Source organism: Dipodomys merriami, unplaced genomic scaffold, assembly GCF_024711535.1.
Source record: "Dipodomys merriami isolate MVZ:Mamm:240054 unplaced genomic scaffold, mDipMer1.0.p SCAF_3111, whole genome shotgun sequence".
Lineage (NCBI taxonomy): Eukaryota > Metazoa > Chordata > Mammalia > Rodentia > Heteromyidae > Dipodomys > Dipodomys merriami.
The window spans coordinates 1-20,529 of NW_027204618.1; the positions used below are offsets into that span (position 1 = coordinate 1).

Below are 20,529 nucleotides of genomic sequence, written 5' to 3' on the forward strand. Positions count from 1 at the left end.
CAGAAAGATACAAATGTCTCCATTAAGGTACTTTTCCTAAAGCAAACTGTCTTCAGACATGTTCTATAGAAAAACAAAGAAGTGGGTAACAATATTCCACAAGAAATGTACTCAGTACTTTACTTACGTAACTGCAGCCCCTCTGTATACATCATCTTTACAATGCTGAAGCATTCCTAATTATTGGCAACCAATGGTGAATTTCCTTCCAATGTAATTCTATTAGCAATTTCTTATACTTACATAGATATAAGAATTGGGTCTTTCACAAACACTAGTCATCTTCTAGCCAGTCATAACATATACCAAGACCATAGGGAGTAAAGACTGATTTTGAAATTTCGTATTTAATAAATTTTTGCATTATTTAAAAAGTCTATTAGTGTCCTTTCCAATAATGGTATGCTTATACAAACACAGAGAAGTGAATAATTAAAGCAATCATCTGTATTTTGTTAGCCAAAGCCACTTTTTGCTTAATTATACAGCTATTTCTGGCCAACTTACTTTAACTATGAGATGAGCAGAAAGGCAATATAACTGAGACAGAGCAATAATCTTGCACTTAAATATAGATCGAGGAAACATTATTAATATATAATCTAAACCAGAATCATTCTTTTGTTAGATAAGTCTGCAACTATAGCTTGAGAATCTTGAAGCATACTTTTAAGGGGAAAAAAAGCCTTAATTTTAAACATAAAGAAATTTTTTATTTTTTTATTTTTTATTTTTGTCGGTCATAAGGCTTGAACTCTGGGCCTGGGCACTGTCTCTCAGCTCTTCAGCTCAAGACTAGCACTCTGCCACCTGAGCCACAGTACCACTTCCAGTTTTGTGGTCGTTTATTGAAGATAAGAGTTTCATGGACTTTCCTGCCTGGGCTGGCTTTGAACCACGATCCTCAGATCTCAGCTTCCTAAGTAGTTAGGATTATAGGCATGAGTCACTGGCACCCAGCTTAAACATAAAGAATAATAAATAAATGAGGTAATAAATGAATAATTAAATAAATGAGGTAAAACCTCAAGTCACATATCTTGTTAAAACCAAAACTATACCTAGAACCAGCTTTTGCCAGCTTCCGCCCCATGGTGTATACTCTGCATGTGTATTTTCTCAATCAACACTGACTTAAATCTATACTCCATTGCACAGCCTGTATGGATATGTGTGCATTCATATATGCACAGATGTTTCTATATATGGTTACATAAATATATTAACAGTTATGTCTATATGCTCATGTTAACCTATGTGCAGGACTGAGTACCCTGTATGTGGTGTATAATTCAAGATTCCGCAAGGAAACAGTACTCAAACTGACAGGTGTAATGCATATTTAATAGGACTATTTACAAAGAAATAGTAAATTCACAAAAGAAAGTTGACTTTCCTAGGCAATGAGTTTAAGAGTAGGTTTCAGGAACCCAGAGAGAATAGTTTTATGGTGAGTGTCTAATGGGAATAATGACTTCACATTTCTAAGGCCAGGCTTTCGACAGCACCACCTACTGGCCAAGTCAGAAATTAGTAGGCAACGGAGTGTACAAATGAGCGAAGTCTGTATAGGTGACTCATGTCAGGGGCTGAGAGGGTAGAACAGGAAAGGTAAAGTGGAAAGGTAATGAAATATCTGCAGTGCATGGTGTGTGTGTGTGTGTGTGTGTGTGTGTGTGTGTGTGTGTGTGTGTGTCTGTGTCTGTGTGTGTGTGTGAGAGAGAGAGAGAGATCTAGAGAGAAAAGCTGAAACAGAAGCAGTGAAATTTAAGTTTCTTAGCAGTTTAATATTTACGAACTATTTTGAGACTTTATTAGAAGACAAGCCATAAGCCATCTTAGAAAAATCTATTGCTAGACATATACTAGTTATACGTTTTTCTAAAATGGCTCATGGATTATCTTACCAGACAATCAGAAAAGGTCAAAAGCTATGTACGTATGACCATATAAGATGATGCTAAGCAAAATGAACCCCCAAGATATGGACATGAGGTTTTTTTCCTTTTGTTTTTAACGTACTATGTGATTTTTTTTGTTTTGATATTTTCTCCCCTCTATGGTATAACCCCTGTTGTCACTGTATTTGATTCTGGTGCCCTGCATCTTGTATATACATTTTTTCTGATTTGGGGAGGGGAAGGGAAATTACAAAATGCTGAAATAAGGATACAGGATGACCCATTGTAACAATGAGAAGTACAAGACACTATGTTGAAAAAGAACATTACAACCTGGGGAGCCAGCAGGGAGGAGTTAGGTAGGTGGGGCGGGAAGGGATGGTAGGGGAAAAACAAAGAAGGGGTAACAATGCTCGATAGGAAATGTACTCTTTACCTTATCATGTAAGTGTAACCCTCCTGTACAGCATCTTTACACTAAAAAAATTTTTTTTCTTCCTTTTTTATTTTTATTGTGAAAATGCTGTACAGAGGGGTTACAATTACATGGGCAAGATAATGAATACATTTCTTATCAAGCATTGTTGCTTCCTCCTTTGTTTCCGCTTCCCATTCCTTCCCACCTCCTCCCCCAAAGTTGTAAAGTTCGTTTTTCTTTTTTTTTTTTAATTTTATTTTATTTGTGAACATACTGTACAGAGGGGTTACAATTACATGGGCAGGATAATGCGTACATTTCTTACCAAGCATTGCAGCCTCCTCCTTTTGTTTACCCTTCACGTCCCTTCCCAGCCTCCCCCCTCCCCCCCAATCCCAATCCTTCTCCTTCCCCCCTTCCCCCCCGCCCCCGCACCGACGTTGTAAAGCTCGTTTTGGACATGACAACTTGTACTTCTCATTGTTGCAACAGGTCCACCTGTATCCTTAAACAACTGGTTTTTCCCCATCTCCTCCTCAAGTTATACTGACATCAAATATAGTGAAAGCAGGGGTTATACTGTGGGGGAGGGACATACAAAGCAACAAAGAGATAATCTTATAAATGCGTTAGAAACACATGCATGAAAGAAAAAACATTAAAATACACATCTAAGGGTTCATAAGAAAGAAAAGAAAAATCTATTGCTGACGACACAAGGAGGAGCACTCATACCACTTCTAGTGATGATGGGGCCAGCAGAGAGGATGGCGCTTCCGGAAGTACTCTGGGGACTCCAAGTGGTCCTGCTTGCAGCAGCTCTCTTTTCTCTGTTGCCACAAATCTGAGGTGTTAATGAAAGCAAATGAAATTCCACACCAGCACAAAATTGTTTCTTTATGGCCATTTGGAAAACAGATTCTTTTGAAAGAGATACCACATGTTTAATTTTATTCATTTCCTTCTGTGCATTTATTTAATTACTTGGCATATAACAGCTACAGTGTTTCTTATCCTGGCTTGGGCCACATTTCTTATTTCCTCCCTATAATAGTGCATCGCCTCATTAATTCACATGGCTCAGTGACTCTCCTGAAAAAGAGCTGTGTTTATCAAACTTCTCTGCTTTTATTTCCCGCAAGTCTTCAATAAATTCTCCACAATATTGGTCAGCACAGACCCAAGGTAATATGAACTTTGCATCAACGTCCATCTGATAGGGCTAGTTAGGACAAAAGCGAGCAATGATCAGGAAGAATAAGAATGAACTGATTATAAATACCATTAGTGCTACTTCTGATTTTTAAAGTTGCTTGTATTTTTCTAAGGTTAATATTAATTCAACCTGTCAAATCCAAATTTTAGAATTAAAAAAATCAATACTATTTATACTTGGTGTCTGCATACAATTCAATCTACATCTTTTAGAGCATTTAACTTTTGATCCATTTGATCCTCATCTAACTTTTTAGCATGAGCCTAGCCCAGTTCCCAAGTTTTCTCATCTGCCTACACTCTGCCCATCCTGTAATGGATGTCTACAAGTTTGAGCATCCTTTCTTATATGGAGTGTTTCTTGTACTCTCTGCTTCCTTGGACATCATTTGTCTTCATATTATAGCTTCAGCCTCTCTGCTTACCCTCCCCTCCATCTTTCTTGTAGTATTCATGTATTTGTCATCATTTACACCATAAGATTTTTTTTTAATCCTGCTTCTTTTTATGATCATTGCATGATCCTGAAACACAAGCCCATTGAATTCAGAATTCATTAATGAATCATTTCTGTGTTCCCAGCTTGGCACAAAGTAAGCATTCAATAGATTGTTACTAAATGAGTGATTTGAGTTCTACTTCCCACAGTCCAACCCATAATTTTGCTCACAGAAATTAGATGCTGACATCTGCTAACCTTTCAACACAGATTAATGCAATAATTTAGAATAAAACTTAATTTAACACATACTGGCATCAGGAAGGGGCAGTCATCGGCTCTGCAGAGCTTGGTAGCACAGTGCAGGAAGACGGTGGACATTTTCTGATTCTTGTGCTTCACAAAACGGAACACTTCAAATGAAAACCGGCCCCGTTGGCTCCTGCCATTTTCAATGACGGTAGTCTGAGGGTCTTTGTCACAGCTATACGACAAGGAATGTGAAAATAGAATATTGTTGAAAAGTACCAATGTATTGGGATTTGTTGATTGATTTGTACAGTATTAGAGGGAGCTTAATTACAGTATCAGCCAAGAGAAACTTGCTATGTTACAGATACTTACAAAGAGTATAAGCTAATTTAATAATTATTGCAAGAGTAAAGAAAATGTGGTATATATACACAATGGAATTCTATGCCTCCATCAGAAAGAATGACATTGCCCCATTTGTTAGGAAATGGAAAGACTTAGAAAAAATTTTATTAAGTGAAGTAAGCAAGGCCCAAAGAAACATAGGTCCCAGGGTTTCCCTTATTTGCAATAACTAGTATATGTCTGAGACAAGCAGAAAAGGTCAGATAAGTTGATGTTAGGCGAAATGAACCCCAAGATAAGCATTCAAATGTTTTTTTCTTTCATGTGATTGTTTCTAACATATAAGATTATTTCTTTGTTGCTTTGTATGTCCCTCCCCCGTGATATAACCCCTGCTTTCACTGTATTTGATGTTGGTATAATTTGAGGAGGGGAAGGGAGAAAAACAAATCGTTTAAATGGGATACAGGTGGACCCATTGCAACAATGAGATGTACAAGTCGTTATGTTGAAAAACGAACTTTACAACTCTGGTGGGGGGGGGGTTGAGGGGGATAGGGGAGAGATGGGAAGGGAAGGAAGAGGAAACAAAGGAGGAGGCAACAATGTACTCATTATCTTGCCCATGTAATTGTAAGTCCTCTATACAGTATTTTCACAATTAAAAAAAAAAAAAGCTAAAGAGGTCAATTTTTGATCACAATATCACTGTCAGATTTTAGGAGGATTGTACATTCAGAGAATTCAAAAATCCAAATAATATAAAATATAGCTAGAAATATATGTGGTGAAAAGTCTCTTCTCTGGTCTGAACCCTTGTCTAAATATCTCTCTGTTTCACCATCTTAAATAACACCAATAGATGAGAATATCTTCAACACTATAAAACTTAACTTTCAAATTTTAAACATATAATCAAATGAGATGAAATCTTTTAAGGGTTTTGATGCATACTGGCATGTTCCCCCAAAATTCTTGTGCAGATGAATACTTCCAGTAATAGGATATATGAGTGGCAGTGACCATACCCTCTGAACATCATCTTAGCCATGATTAGCCAATAAAATATATTCTTTTGGTTTCCCACATATTACTCTCATCATGTGTCAATAAGCTGCAATGATCTGAGCTGAGTGCATTTTATAAGCATGCTTAGAAGACATTACATAATACTCAAGTCTGTTCTGCTGTCAGATAAAAATGCTGGAAGGGAACTAGCATGATGAAATGTTTTATGATCAATGTCCCTTTTTCCCAGATGTAGATTACATTCACTCTATCATTGTCGACTGAGACGTGTAGCTGCAGTTATTGACCAAGGGGGAAAAAAAGGAGTATCGGCTATATTATACTTTTCTATTAAATACTGATAAATGAGCAAAAGAATGTTGCATGTTGGGCCTAAATTATTCAGACCATTAGTTTGCTTTCACTCTCCTTTTGATATCTGATGAGATGAAATGGTTATAGGTAATTAAAACCCTCCTACTGTCTTTCTACACTGAATACTTTCCTACCCATGCTTTTCCTAAGACAATGAAATAGTCCTGTCTTTTCTGGACTTTACTTGCAACTTTCACACAATAGCCTTATCAGTATTTTGTGTTTAAAATTCTTCTAGACTGCTGTGCTTCTATAATATGAATTCCATAATTTGTGCATCTGACCTAGATTTCCCATTTTCATTATCTACAACTTGGTCTTTGGTATCAATACAGATCTCTGACACTTACCTAAGAAAGAGGTCATATCGAATATCATCATTTGGATTCCCTGATGGAGTTGTGTAGCAAGAATCCATCAAGACATTCCATCTGTAGAAGCAAACATAATATACAGTCAGAATCCTCATTGAGGAATTGATAGTTAATCCAAAAAAAAGTAAATATTGACAAACTTCTTATCCCATGGCAGATAATTTTGTATTACTAGTTTTTTTAAACAAAAACTTCTTGTCTATTCAGATTTTCTACTAAATTCAAACTATTTAAAATCTACAACAAACTTTTAATCCTATGTAAAAGCTAATAGTACACCCCAAAATGAGTGGTCAAGGTCTGGAGAAGCAGAAACTCCAGGTATGCTTCACAGAAAGATGCTTCTGAGCTTCACTATGAAATGGTCTTTCATCTTCAGAAACATAAGATAGAAAATATTATGACAACAAATACAGTCAAGGTTTGATGCAGTTTATATGACAGAGTCAGGGAGATGGGAGTGGCATTCATGACAATTCAACAGATAGAAGAAAGCCATGAGGCACATGCAGTTTTTCTCCACCAGAACAGATTGAATCAAGATTTATATACAGTGTAAAAAAGCATAAGTCAATAAGTAAGTAAATAGTCTACCAGAAAGGAAATGTCAATAAAATGTAAAAAGAAAATCTTGGGCTGGGAAGGTGGCTCCGTGGTAGAGCGCTTGCCTTGCATGAATTAGGTCCTGGGTTCGATTCCTCAGCACCACATAAGCAAAAAAAATTAAAAAGCCAGAAGTGGCGCTGTGGTTCAAATGGTAGAGCGCTAGCCTTGAGCTGAAGAGCTGAGGGACAGCGCCCAGGCCCAGAGTTCAGGCCCCATGACCAGACTCCTCCCCGCCCCCTGCAAAAATGGAGCTCAAGCCATGGTTAAAAACTTAGATAGATAAAAAAAAATTAAAATAAAAAGAGAGAAGATAAAGAAGTACGAAATTGCCAGAGTATCAGAATACCAGCTGCAAAGTTTAAGGAATAATACAGAAGTCCCAAATAATTCATTAACATCTTTGTATTTTTTTTTACCTTTATGGCAGTATTAGATCTTTAGTTTTTGAGTTCCTTTTTTAGGCTATTTTTCTGGTTTGTTTTCTGTAATCTCTCTCTCTTTTTTGGAGACTTGGTCTCTCTACTTAACCCAGATTGGCTTCAAATTCATCATTTTTTTGCCTCAGTTTCTGAAGAACTGGGATCCTTTTCTATTTTAATCATTCCAAATCTCTGAAGTGTTATATAAAAAACTAATTTTGCAGTAATTTTTCTGAAAAAATTTTAAGTGATTCTGTCCCTGACTTTTATGAAACATCTTTTGTTATCTAATAGTTATGTGTGAGTTTATGCATATACACACATATGACAAGTGTTCACAAAATTACTACCTATAGTTAATAATCTTTCTGACAAAGAAATAAAACATTCCAGTATTCCAGAAGGTCTCTCCAGGGCCCTTCAACCCACTCCCCCTCCTTATATGTGGGAACAGTTGTTATTTTCCAATTAATGACATTAAACTAGTGTTACCCCTTAAACTTTGCAACTGGTTATCTCTTTTTATTGACATGACTAACCAGTGTGGCAATGATAGTATTTTTGAGTCAAATGTGAAAGTGAAAGAGGTGACTTTAGGATGCAGAAGACTTAAGTGTCTGGGCAAACAAAATAGAAGCATTTGAAAATACCTGCCATCCAGATTTGTAGCTTGCACAGATGCAAACACTTTGGTTTTCAAAGGCAATCCTATACTCGGAATAATTAACTGCTGACTGTAGGTTGAATCCTAATGATGAAATAATAAACATCTCTCATTACTTCTCTGACAACATCATGTTTACCACTTAGAACATCATTAGAGGGGTTAAAAGGGGGGAAGTAAATTAAGATAAATCTACATAACTAACTCCAAAAACAATGCATGAAATCCTAATTTCTGACAGAATTTCTCTTAAATCATATTCTTGCAACTAGTTGGATTACCATGCAAAAATCATTTTCTTTCTATCGTCTATCCATATGTTGTGGTTAATGTTCACCATATTAATTATATTCATTAGTCAGTGGTTATTACTCAGTTTGTGAAATATCTAATGGCCAATGTTTAGTTTATTTAAGCGAGCATTCAGCTTATTCAAATTACATCAGTGACTAGCATCAATTTATTTAAACTGTACCAGATTCAATTCAAGCTCTTACTGTTGCAGTATCAGGACTTAAATTTTTGGTATCTTTATCTGATATCATTTATCTTGTGATTTAAAATTACCAAATTTCACTAAAAACCAAAAAGTAAAATAAAAAGAACCACACATTTTCTGAATTCCAAAATGTACATCATACAAGTCTTATACCAAAAATTTTTGTGACTACCAATACAAGACTCTCAGAGCTTTCTTTTAAAGTCTTCAGTCTTATTTTAGACTATTCTACAGTTTATTTATCCCTCATCTACAGTAGATAAAAGCTGATCAGAAATGTAAAATTTGATAGTGAAGAAAAAGACTGGAAATAAAAAATTTGAAACACAGACAACCCTTCATATTTTCAAAGGCTGGGAAGAAATAACATCTTTTGAACTTTTAAAATGAAATAATAAGAGTTAGATGTTTTACTTAAAAATTGCTGCCATGTGGAACATTTCATTCTCAAATAAACACACACACACACACACGTGTGTGATTATATGCTGCACTTGGAAATTGTGCTTATATTCCTTTCTATATTTCTAATTATTTTCTATATCTCTGATAAATGGTACTAGCTCTTCTAGCCATATCTGATAGGTGGTGGTTTTCTTTAATAATTTTTCTGACTTCCTTTTCCAATGTCTCCAAGTAAAGTACAATTGATTAACATTACTGGTTTTTCATCTTATGTTTCAGCAATATTGTTGCCAAGAATGCAAAAAGTTCTTCTCAAATATACACTACATCTAAGTCATTTGAAAATGAAAGATGACCCAGTTATAGTTTAATATAAGTCCATATGACTCAAATCTCCAATTAACTACCAAGAAACTAGTAGTAGAGCTGTGGCACAAGTGGTAGAGTGCTAGTCTTGAACTAAAAAGCTTAGGGATAGCATCCAGACCCAGAGTTCCAGCTCCAGGACTGGCACGAACACACACACACACACACACACACACACACACACACACACACACACACACACACACACACATTCACACAATGTTCAACAGGGAAAGTCAACTAAATGTGAACTATGGTGTCTTACTAGTGACCATTTATAAGCTATCCTGCTTTATTATTTGTCACAGTAATATCACAATACATGATAATAGAAGAAATTCTGTCCAGAGGCAAGAGGGGGTTATTTATACCTATAATTCTCTAAAACAATTGTTAATTTTAAGAAGATTTAACACTAGCTTGGAGGACATGATTGAATTTTACTACATGTGTGATTAATAAGGAACTGTTAAAATACGTATTTTTTAAAGTTCAACCACTAATAATACCTTTACTGAAAAGAAAAATACCTTTGGCACTACCTCTTTCATTAATATTGTGACATAAAATGGGTTATGTTTTCCCACAGAACCAAAATATAAAAGTCATTTTTACATTATACTTATTCAGTATAAAGATTACAGAACCAGGCATAGTGGCTCAAGGGGAGGATTGTAGTTCAAGACCAGCAAGGGAAAATTAGCAAGACCCATTTCAACAATAACACTGAGTGTTAGTGGAGTGTACACAGGAAGTATGTAGTGGAGCTACATAGGTGTAGATGGATTTCAGCCTAGGGTTTGCAGGTAAGTGGATCGTACAGGTGAGTGGAGGGAGAAGGTGGAACTCAGAACCTAAGACTCTACCTAAAAAATAACTAAAACCAAAACAGTCTAGGCGCTTGGCCTAAGTGGTAAAGCATCTAACTAGCAAGCGCAAAGTCCTGGGTTCAAACCACAGTACCACCAAATAAAATAAAAGGGAAAACATGTAGAAACTGAAAGATTATGTCATGCTGGCAACAGGCTTACAGTACCATTTCGAATTGTAAAGAACTTCACAAGAAAGCTGTCTTCAAAACCACATTTGTACATTTTGATTTTCTGCTTTTCCCATGAAACAATCATTTAATTTCACAGAAAACAAATATATAATTAAATGGAATGTGGATATATTTTTCATTTTTTTAGCTTGGAAAACCTCCTATTTATCTCACTCAATTATAATAAATATTCCTGAATCAAACCAGTCACCTCGATGCTACCACAAGAGCTTACATATATAACTCATTGGATAGAAACCTTTCAACTAAATATAAAAAATTGCTTAAAGCAAAATAAATAAATAAATGTCTAGCCATATTGAAAACAAATATTGCCATGGGCATTCTAGAACCAAGTTAACAGGCATCTCTATTTGCAGAAGAAAGTTGCCAGATGACAGAAAAGCAATCTTCATTCCAATACATTTTAATTTGTTGTTTAGAACTCAGAGATGTCACACTACAAACTTACAAACATGATTTTTTAAATGCCTTTGGAAAAAAGTCCTACTACAATATTTATAGCTCATTATATTCCAAGTATAAAGCACTGGCTTTTAAATCAGTTGCATGAATTATAACTCCATGCCATGATGACATGAATAATAATGCAAAAAATCAGATTCATAATTTACAAAAATGTTGGCTGATAGATTGAAAAATTGATATTTAAATCAGGCATTTAAAATGTATGAATAAAAATTTTTAATCAACATGAAAATATCATTTGGGGGATTAATGGTATGGTTATAAATAGAACCCGTGTATTTTTCCACGTTTTGCTGCCGCTCTCAATATTTACATGACAAAACTTTAGACAATGCTCTGTTGTCAATCCAAATTATTTCAGATATGACACAATTGTCCTTATCCAAAATCCAGACTGAAAATATTAACACATTCATCACCAAGATGTTTCCCAGAGAAGAATCCTTTGGAATTCCTGCACCTTTCTATCACAAAAATTTGGTTTCCAAAATCTTGACCCTGCTTATTGCTAAAATGCACATTCATATATGTGTACACGTACTTAACTTGATACTTGCCATTACTATTATCAAATCACACTTATCATTTAAATTCTCAATCATCTATCAATTTGTAGAAATGTGAATGGAGCTTATACCATACTTTATGACTAAGCAATATGAAGTTGGAAGCTAAGATGAATAAATGTTACCCAAGAACAGCAGGGTTCATGTGACTTTCAGTAGATTTTTATAGAAAAGCTATTCGCCTAAATGGCTCCTCACAACAGCGAAAGGGAAAATAACATCTTTCACCCGTCAACATACGTTATAAAGGAGTAGGCTCAAAGTGCTGACAAATGTTCCATTGTTCTCTCGCACAGAAATAGCAGCTGAGGACCTAAAACAGATTTAGAAGATGGAGAACACTGGTGAGATTTTAAATTAGAAGTTTTAGGTCTACTTGGAATGTTTAGGTAGATTTCAGGCACCAAAACTCTTAAGCTCTTAGAGTAGGCAATACCATTTAAATCACAGGACAAATAATGAAAAAGCAAGGGAAATGAAATAAAGATAAACTGTCCTTTATATACTTTTCATTTATCAAAAAAATCCCTTCTGTGTTTTGCATTGCGTGTATAAGACATTTTGAAAAATATTATCATTTTGTAAGAACTGAATCTCGTGCACATACACTTTCCTCAGTCCCATGGAAAGAGAAGTTTCATGAGATCCAGGATTTTGTTTTACTTTGTTAATTGCTACAACATTGTGAAGTAAGCATGATAAATATTGATTGGATGAGTGAATGAATTCCTACAGCAATTAAAGCTGAGAAATTCATTTAATGTTGGCGGTAGAGAATAAAAGAGAGTTGCTTCTCTTTACAACTGTAGTCTTTGGACCAAAGTCTTGTGTTCCCATTTTCCTCATCAGTTTGCTTTTGACTAAGATGTGGATCATCATCATTTTGTTGTTAAAATTAAGTATGGGTATTTATTTTAAAATGAGTCACCATGCAGCCTCCGTATTCTCTTGTAATTATGACAAACTATAATTTTGATTTCATAATAACAAACCCCATAATACTGGAAAAAGATGGTGAAAAATATTTGACAAATCCAAGTGATGGTATTGTGATATGAACATAATTGTGTCTTGGAGTGTGTGCTTTAGAAATAACAAATGAACACATGGTTACAAACTATAGCCTCAGTCCATGAGTAGAGTTCCTTGGATCTAGGCCAAACCACCTCTCCTAGAGAATCACAGAAACTCCTCAGAACTCACAGCAGCAGAATCCAACATGTTTGTCCCCTTTTTCAAGCAAAAAGATCCAAAAATGTAGTGACCAAAGCAAGTGTTTACACTTAAACCCTGGAAATACCACCAGGTCTCCAGAACTGCTTAAGTAAGCATGGTTCTTGGGCAAAACAAAAGAGAATTCATGGGAGGAGAAAGAAAGAGAGAAAGATAAGCAGACAGACAGCAACAGAAGAGACAGAGGAGAGACGATAAAGGCAGAAAAAAAACAAAACAAATGGCTTCTATTAAATTGTCTGAGTAGGACTTCTATCTTTCTAGATACCTTAAATATAAGAAATAACTCCAATATAAAAACAATAGGAGAAAGTAAGAATAAAACATAAACTTACGAAGCAAGTTGAGTGTTATTAACCAGGTATTCCAAAGGGTAAGTACAACTAAATTTATAAAGAAGCCCAGGTAGATAGCTGATGATTGTTGGTGGGTCTGGAGTATCAATATATCCTGAAATATTTCCTATTTGTACTGAAGTTGAATTTCCATAACCAGTGACACCAGGAATTGTGGAGACCTGTCAGAACAGCAGATCATATTTAATGATTAAATTTTCATACATGTGTGTATGTGTATATACACATATACATATTTACATATACAGGCAATTCCTATGCAAATAAGCATTGTATTAGATCCTTTCTAGGTTTCTGTTCAATGGTTACATGCTGTGGTAATGAAATCATGCACAATGAATGTTGTTTATAAATCATTAGTTACATCTTTTAAGTAAATGAAAGTTTGTATTTATTCAAGACACTTTACTCATATTTCCTACATAAGAAAGGAAAAGGAGTAAGGAAGAAAAGAGCCCATGGGGCTACAAGTTCATAGGAAGCCCCTCTAAAAGGTCCAACTTCTCAGGCATGGTTTAAGATTCCAATTAATCTAACAGTATTTTCCACATTAACTTCCAATCTTCAAGCTTCTGTTCTTGATAGGAATGTTCTAGCCCCAAGACCCTTCTTGCTTTGGTCTTGCTCATACTGCTTTCTACTTCAGGCAGTAAGATATAGGTCTTTCCTTTGTAGGTGTTATTCTTCCCTGGGAAAAAGCCAACTCTGTGTTTATCTCTTGTCATCACAGCAGGTTCAGTAGAGGAGCAGCCTGATCACAGAGCTGGGAGTTTCCCCCTTCATACTCAAAGCTCTTTCTGAGCAGGGGCCAGCCAGGTCATATCTACAGCTCCAGCAGCATGGGCCTCACAAATAATTTCTGGACAACGTTGAAGTCACAAATGTGCTCAGCATTGGTCTTCTGTTATTCATGGAGATGCTCATTCTCTTCCAGTTGTCACAGTTTATAGATACTTTTCAGACCACCATGAACTCCCACAAGTCATGGCTATCTTATATATGTATTTTCTTGGGTTTGCTTATTTTTTTATTGGACTTTCAAACAATACTATAATTGAAAAGCTATCATTTTAAGAATACAGTAAATATGTTTCTTATTTTTATAAAATCAAATATGTAATATGGCATCCAACAAATATTTGAACAGATATTACTAAATCCTTTAAATCTTTTCAACCAACGGATAAATTTTATGTATGAATCTAACAGCACATAAGCAAAGCTAAAACTCTAGACAATCCACAAATGTGGAAACAATTTTTATGAATAAAAACATTTTTATTCTAAACCAATAATTTAGTAATTTAATTTTACTCATAAGGAATGTTTTCAGCAGATTCCAACTCTGGAAGTATTCAAGGCAAAATATGAAAAATGAGCAAATCTTCTTCACTTCCCAACTTACTAAAGATAATAGTTCTATGAAAAAATTCACACAGGCATACACACACACAGAATAGTTTTATATTAGAGTTATTTCTGCTCTTTAAAACATGGTGCATATATAAAAAAGACACATTTTCCTGACTTTAATTTTGTATCATTTCCCAACCAGGAAGGCAGGGTAACTTAAATCCACGAAAGAAGGGCGTTAGGGTATGATAGGAGAAGGCTGAGCCTCCCACCGTCTACTCCAAAAAGGAACAAGGCCAGCAATGACCAACATGCCTCACTCTCCCTTATAACCTCTCTGCACACAACTCAGAGAGATAAATAAATGTTTTTAATCAAAAGAGTCGACAATACAGACCTGCAAACACAAGCACAATATTCTAACTGCCCTTTGGGAAAAGATAAGTAAGAAGATTCAAATAAATCTCTTTGCCTGTCTACCAGTCCCTACCAAATTTAGACACCAGGCTCTTAGAATAATAAAGCCTTCTCTTTTAATTCTAAACAATCATTTGAAAAGAAAAAAATGAAATGTACTCGTCACTGACTTCCATAACTGTAATCCGTCTGTCATCACCTTTACAATACAATAAAAATTATTTAGAAGAAAGTGAATGTCAATTTCTCCTTCTTTACTTTGCTAGGCTATACCACCTTGTTATTTTGACAAGCAAAATAAAAACCAGTCCTAAGTAAATTTCTTTGCAATTAATACTCATCAAAAATATATTCATTCCAATTAATTTTTAATTCCCTGGAGAGTCAATTCCTTCTTTGATTCTTTGTGTGTGTGTTCAATGAATTAATTTTTTAAAAAACACAAGATGTCTGCTCTCTCCACTCCTCTTCAATACAGTATTACAAAGTCTAACTGGAACAATAAAGCATGATGCAGACATAAATGGGGATCCAAATAGGAAAAGATGAAGTAAAACTCACCCTCTTTGAAGATGACATGATCCTGTATTTAAAGAAACGCATAGATTCCACTCCCAAGTTACTGGAGCAGATCCAAAACTTTGGCAAAGTAGCAGGGTAGAAAGTTAACCCTCAAAACTCAATGACTTTTCTGTATGTCAACAATGAGAAAAGCGAGGCTGAAATCAAGAAAGCAACTCCTTTTGTAATAGCCCCACAAAAAAAATAAAATACCAAGGAATTAACCAAAAAAGTGAAGGACCTCTATGATGGAAACTTTAAAAAGCTGAAAAAGAAAATTAAAGTGGAAAAACCTCCCATGCTCCTGGATTGGGAGGATTAACATCATAAAAATGGCAATACTGCCAAAGGCTACCTACAAATTCAATGTAGTACCCATCAATATCCCAACCCCATTCTTCAATGGACTAGAAGAATCAATCCAAAAATTATGGAACAAATATATGGAACAATAAAAGACCCTGAATAGGGCTGGGAAGGTGGCTCAGTGGTAAAGTGCTTGCCTTGCATGCATGAGGCCCTGGGTTCGATTCCTCAGCACCACATAAGTAAAAAGAAAAAAGCCAGATGTGGTGTTGTGACTCCAGTGGTAGAGCGCTAGCCTTGAGCTGAAGAGCTGAGGGACAGCGCCCAGGCCCAGAGTTCAGGCCCCACGACCGGACCCCCTCCCCCAAAAAAAGACCCTGAACAGCAAAAACAATCTTTAGCAGAAAGAACAGTGCCAGAGAAATATCAATACCAGACTTCAATACCAAAGTTATAATAATCAAAACAGCTTAGTACTGGCAAAAGAACAGACCTAAGGACCACTGGAATAGAACTGAAGAGCCAGAAATGAATCCAAGCACCTATGGCCACCTAATCTCCAATAAAGGAGACAAAAAATTAGGATGGAAGAAAGACAACCTCTTCATAAACAGTGCTGGCAAAATTGGTTAACCACCTGTAGAAAACTAAAGTTAGATCCTTATATATCATCCTGCACCAGAATCAACTCCAAATAGATCAAAGACTCGAGGTCAAACCAGACATCCTGAAAACATTACAGGAAAGAATAGGAGAAACTCTAGGGCTCCTTGGCACAGGCCGAAATTTTCTTAATAGAGACCTAGAAACACAACAAATCAAAGAAAGGTTGGACAAATGGGATTGCATGAAACTTCAGAGCTTCTGCATGGCAAAGGGCAATAGCAAGATCAATAGAAAGCCCATAGATTGGAAGAAGATCTTCTCTGCCATAGAAGAGACAAGGGCCTCACACCTAAAATATATTTGGAACTCAAGAAATTAAATTTCCCAAAACCAAATCCTCAAAGAAACAACCGCTCCATCAATAAGTGTGCTAAAGACTTAAAGAGAGACTTCTCTGAAGAGGAAAAAAGAATGGCCAATAGACACAGGAAGAAATGCTCAACCTCTCTGACATAAAAGAAATACAAATTAAAATAACATTGAGATTCTATCTCATCCCAGTTAGAATGGCTATAATCAAGAAATAGAATAACAGATGCTGGAGGGGATGTGGCTAAAAGGAAACCCGACTGCACTGCTGATGAGATTGTAAACTTGTTCCAACACTCTGGAAAGCAGTATGGAGTTTCCTCAAAAGAGCTCCCCTAAGACCCAGCAATCCCACTTCTGGACATTTACCCAAATGATCACAAAGTAGGAGAAAAACAAAGGAGGGAGTGATAATGTTCGATAAGAAATGTACTTATTACCTTACTTGTGTAATTGTAACCCCCCGTACAGCATCTTTACGATAAAATTTTTTAAAAAGCCATACTAAAGCTACCTGCACAACTATGTTTATTGCAGCATTATCACCAAAGGTATGTAACCAACCCATATCAGTAGATGAATGGATCAAGAAAAAAAAAAAATATATATATATATATATACACAATGGAATTCTATGCTTCCATCAGAAAGAATGACACCGCCCCATTTGTAAGGAAATGAAAAGAGTTGGAAAAAATCATATTAAGTGAATTAAGCCAGACCCAAAGAAGCATAGGTCCCATGGTTTCCCTTATTTGCAATAATTAGTATACATCTAGGATAATCTTAGCAGCTGAGCAGAAGAGCTCAATAGCTATGTACATACGACCATATAAGATGATGCTAAGCAAAACGAACTCCAACATAAACACAAGAGGTTTACCTTTGTCGTTTTTGTTCTCAATGTACTACGTGATTTTGTTCTTTTGTGTTTTTTCCCCTGTTGTTTATCTCCTGTTGTTACTGTATTTGATTTTGGTGCCCTGGGTATTATATATATGTTTATCTCAATTAGGAAAGGGAAGGAGAACAACAGAATGTTGAAACAAAAGACAAAGGGTAGCGCCCAGGCCCAGAGTTCAGGCCCCACGACCGGACCCCCCCCCCAAAAAAAAGACAAAGGGTAAACCAATGCAACAGTGACACTCACAAGACAATATGTTGGAAATGATCTGTACAACCTGAGAGAGGGGTTTTGGGGGAGAGAGAGAGAGGTAGAAAAATGAGGGAGAGGATAACAAGTTAGACAAGGAATATACTCACTACCTTTCTTGTGCAACTGTAACCCCTCTGTACATCACCTTTACAATAAATTAAAATTTCAAAAAACAGGCTATTAGTTCTCATTCAGGGTGAAAATTTGCAAAGCACTGCTTTGACCTTCAAAATGACTGAAAAAGTGTACACTGGAATTTTATGAGTAAGACTTAACTCTGCTAAACATTTTGAATTGGAAGTGTAGGCCCACACAATGAAGAGATTCACCCAAGAAACACCAACAGCCTTCTTATACAAAGGATTAATGCTGATCATTCAATGGCAAGATTAACAGAAGATAATAATTGTCCTATTTTACCTGTATTCTTTCTTCCTGAATGAGATCACTGAAGCAAAAGGCCAAGTGATTCAAGTCAAATTCACTGGCATAAACACTGTATGATCAGGTACTGCAGTGAAAGCATAAAGCCGATGGCTAATGATAAACTGCAAAGAAATTTCCATCCATGTCACTTACCCAAAAGAATGTTGCTTAGAGCAGCTAAGCCACCATTAGGCCCTTTCGACTTCTCAGCTACTATAAACAAAACCATTACTGGAAGACAAAATTGTGTGTTTGGGAGTGCAAGCCTCCAGCAGGCAAAGGGGAAGAAAAAGAAGTGTTTAGTTTTCTTGGAATTTTTTTTGGAAAGATAGATTGAGCTTCTGATTATTTCCTGAAAATAGGTAGCTTTTTATTTATGACTTCATACCTAGCACATAATATCACACTCGTATCTTACCACTAAGTTGTTTCCACAGCCCTCCAAGGTGCTGAGATTGATGATGAAAATGACCACAGCTGGAAAGGTGTTGTTATTGATGAAGCCCCTGCAATGGGAATCCCCGTGCCTTCCATTCAGCGCCAGGTCTGTTTCAGAATAACCCGAGAAGAGGACCGTGCAAAAATTAATCTTCATTGTAATGGTCTGCACCCCACAGTACACATTGATGTCTCTTTCAGCTAAAACATAAATGGATTTAAAAATAAACAATTGTCAGAAAGGTGCAGTAGAGCATAGATGAACAACTCTTTCGCTTCTGAGATGTTTGCACTATCATCTAACTCTTTCTAGTCTGCACACTTTATTTCAAGGTTATTCAAGAACTTAATTTTGCTCTTCAAGGAAAAACAGAAGAGGTATTGCATACAGACATTAGAGTTTACCTCCGTTTCTTTGTGTCTGCAGTTCAGTAAGTATGCACTGACTACCGATTGAAGGCTGTTGAATTACAAGAAAATTGAGTATGGAAAAAAAAGAAAGAAAAGAAAACATATTTCTTAGAACATTCCAAACTAGAGCAAATTATTTAAATTCCCTATATGTTGTGAACTTCAGTACAGATTATACATTCTCCCAGGTATAAAGATGAAGCAATTACATTTGTCCAAGTCCAAATTGTTAAGCACCTTGGTGTTTAGTAACTTACCATGGATGTACAACTAAAGCCATCCAAAAGAATTTCATTTTATTTAACCTATATTAATTAAATTTAATTAATAAAAATTTTAAGTAAATTTAACCTATATTAATTAAACCTAAATTGCAATAGAGATAGAGAATACAAGTATAGTGGTATGATAACCAAAGATGTGTAGGCTACTGAAAGAACAATTTTCCAATGACTATGTATGCAGAAAAGAAGAGTATATACTAAACATGAAATGCAAAACACAATTTTCATGATTCTCCTTGATTTCATGACTTATCAACAGTAAGAGTTACCCTAGGTCTTGGTCTTGAGAGTGAGCACACTCACATACATATACATAGACAAGCATTTCATAGCTCTATTTAGGTTTTCTACATATAGAGAAGAAAATGAGCATAGAGAATGGAAACTTTGGCTTCTGAATAATTTCAGAGTTAACTGTTATTAATTTGGGTAACGTCTATGAATTGAGTTGAATCCTACCCCCAAAAGGACATGAAATCCTAAATTCTTCTATTCCAGGATTTATGTATATTTATTTATTTAATGAGTTGTGGTGATTCTGGAGTAGAATGGGGCACCAATCAAACATGAACTGATGTTCTTATGAAGGGAACATACTCTAAAAAGAAAAAAGACATAACGAGAGTTCCTAGTGAAGACAGAAGAGTTAAATGATTCATCTAGGAGTCAAGGCACATTCAGAAGTATCCAAAAGCTAAGAGGAGACAAGAATCCTCCCTAGAGTGAGAAATAGAGAGAGAGAGAGAGAGAGAGAGAGAGAGAGAGAGAGAGAGAGAGAGAGAGAGAGAGAGAGAGAGAGCATGGTTCTGCCTTGATTTGATTGTATGGTCTTCAGAAGTGTGAGACAATGTATCTTCACTGTTTTAAATAATACCAAGAAATAATACTTTCAATTGTTCTAGATTCCCTTCATAGTGGGACTTAGGTAACCAGTACTGGAATACTAATACATTGACCTTTCCACATCTAACATCATTCCAATATTTACAAAAAGAATAAGAAACAGACATCAGATGTGTCAAATGTGGAAACCAACAAACAAGAACTGATTAGAAAAACTACTTTGGTTGTTCACCAAAAGAAAATGGAACAAAATAAAATATATTTTTGCAAATGATAGAACGTTCACCTATGAAGTATGTAAATGTCAATTAAAATGTTCATCATTGAAATAATTTACCTAATAACTCAGCCTTAATTTAAGAGTAGAAATTGTTCAATAGCATCTCT

General features: G+C 35.7%; 1 protein-coding gene across 1 annotated transcript; it reads right to left on the reverse strand.

Annotated features, from left to right (window-relative positions):
* Positions 1 to 3,054: 3,054 nt before the first annotated feature.
* On the reverse strand, positions 3,055 to 18,805 carry LOC138841285 (zona pellucida-like domain-containing protein 1; the record flags this gene model as incomplete). Its single annotated transcript, XM_070041967.1, has 7 exons — positions 3,055 to 3,163; positions 4,286 to 4,457; positions 6,304 to 6,384; positions 8,003 to 8,100; positions 11,624 to 11,696; positions 12,952 to 13,133; positions 18,585 to 18,805. Coding segments are annotated over 7 exons (936 nt in total), but the record flags the coding sequence as incomplete, so codon positions are not given.
* Positions 18,806 to 20,529: the final 1,724 nt, after the last annotated feature.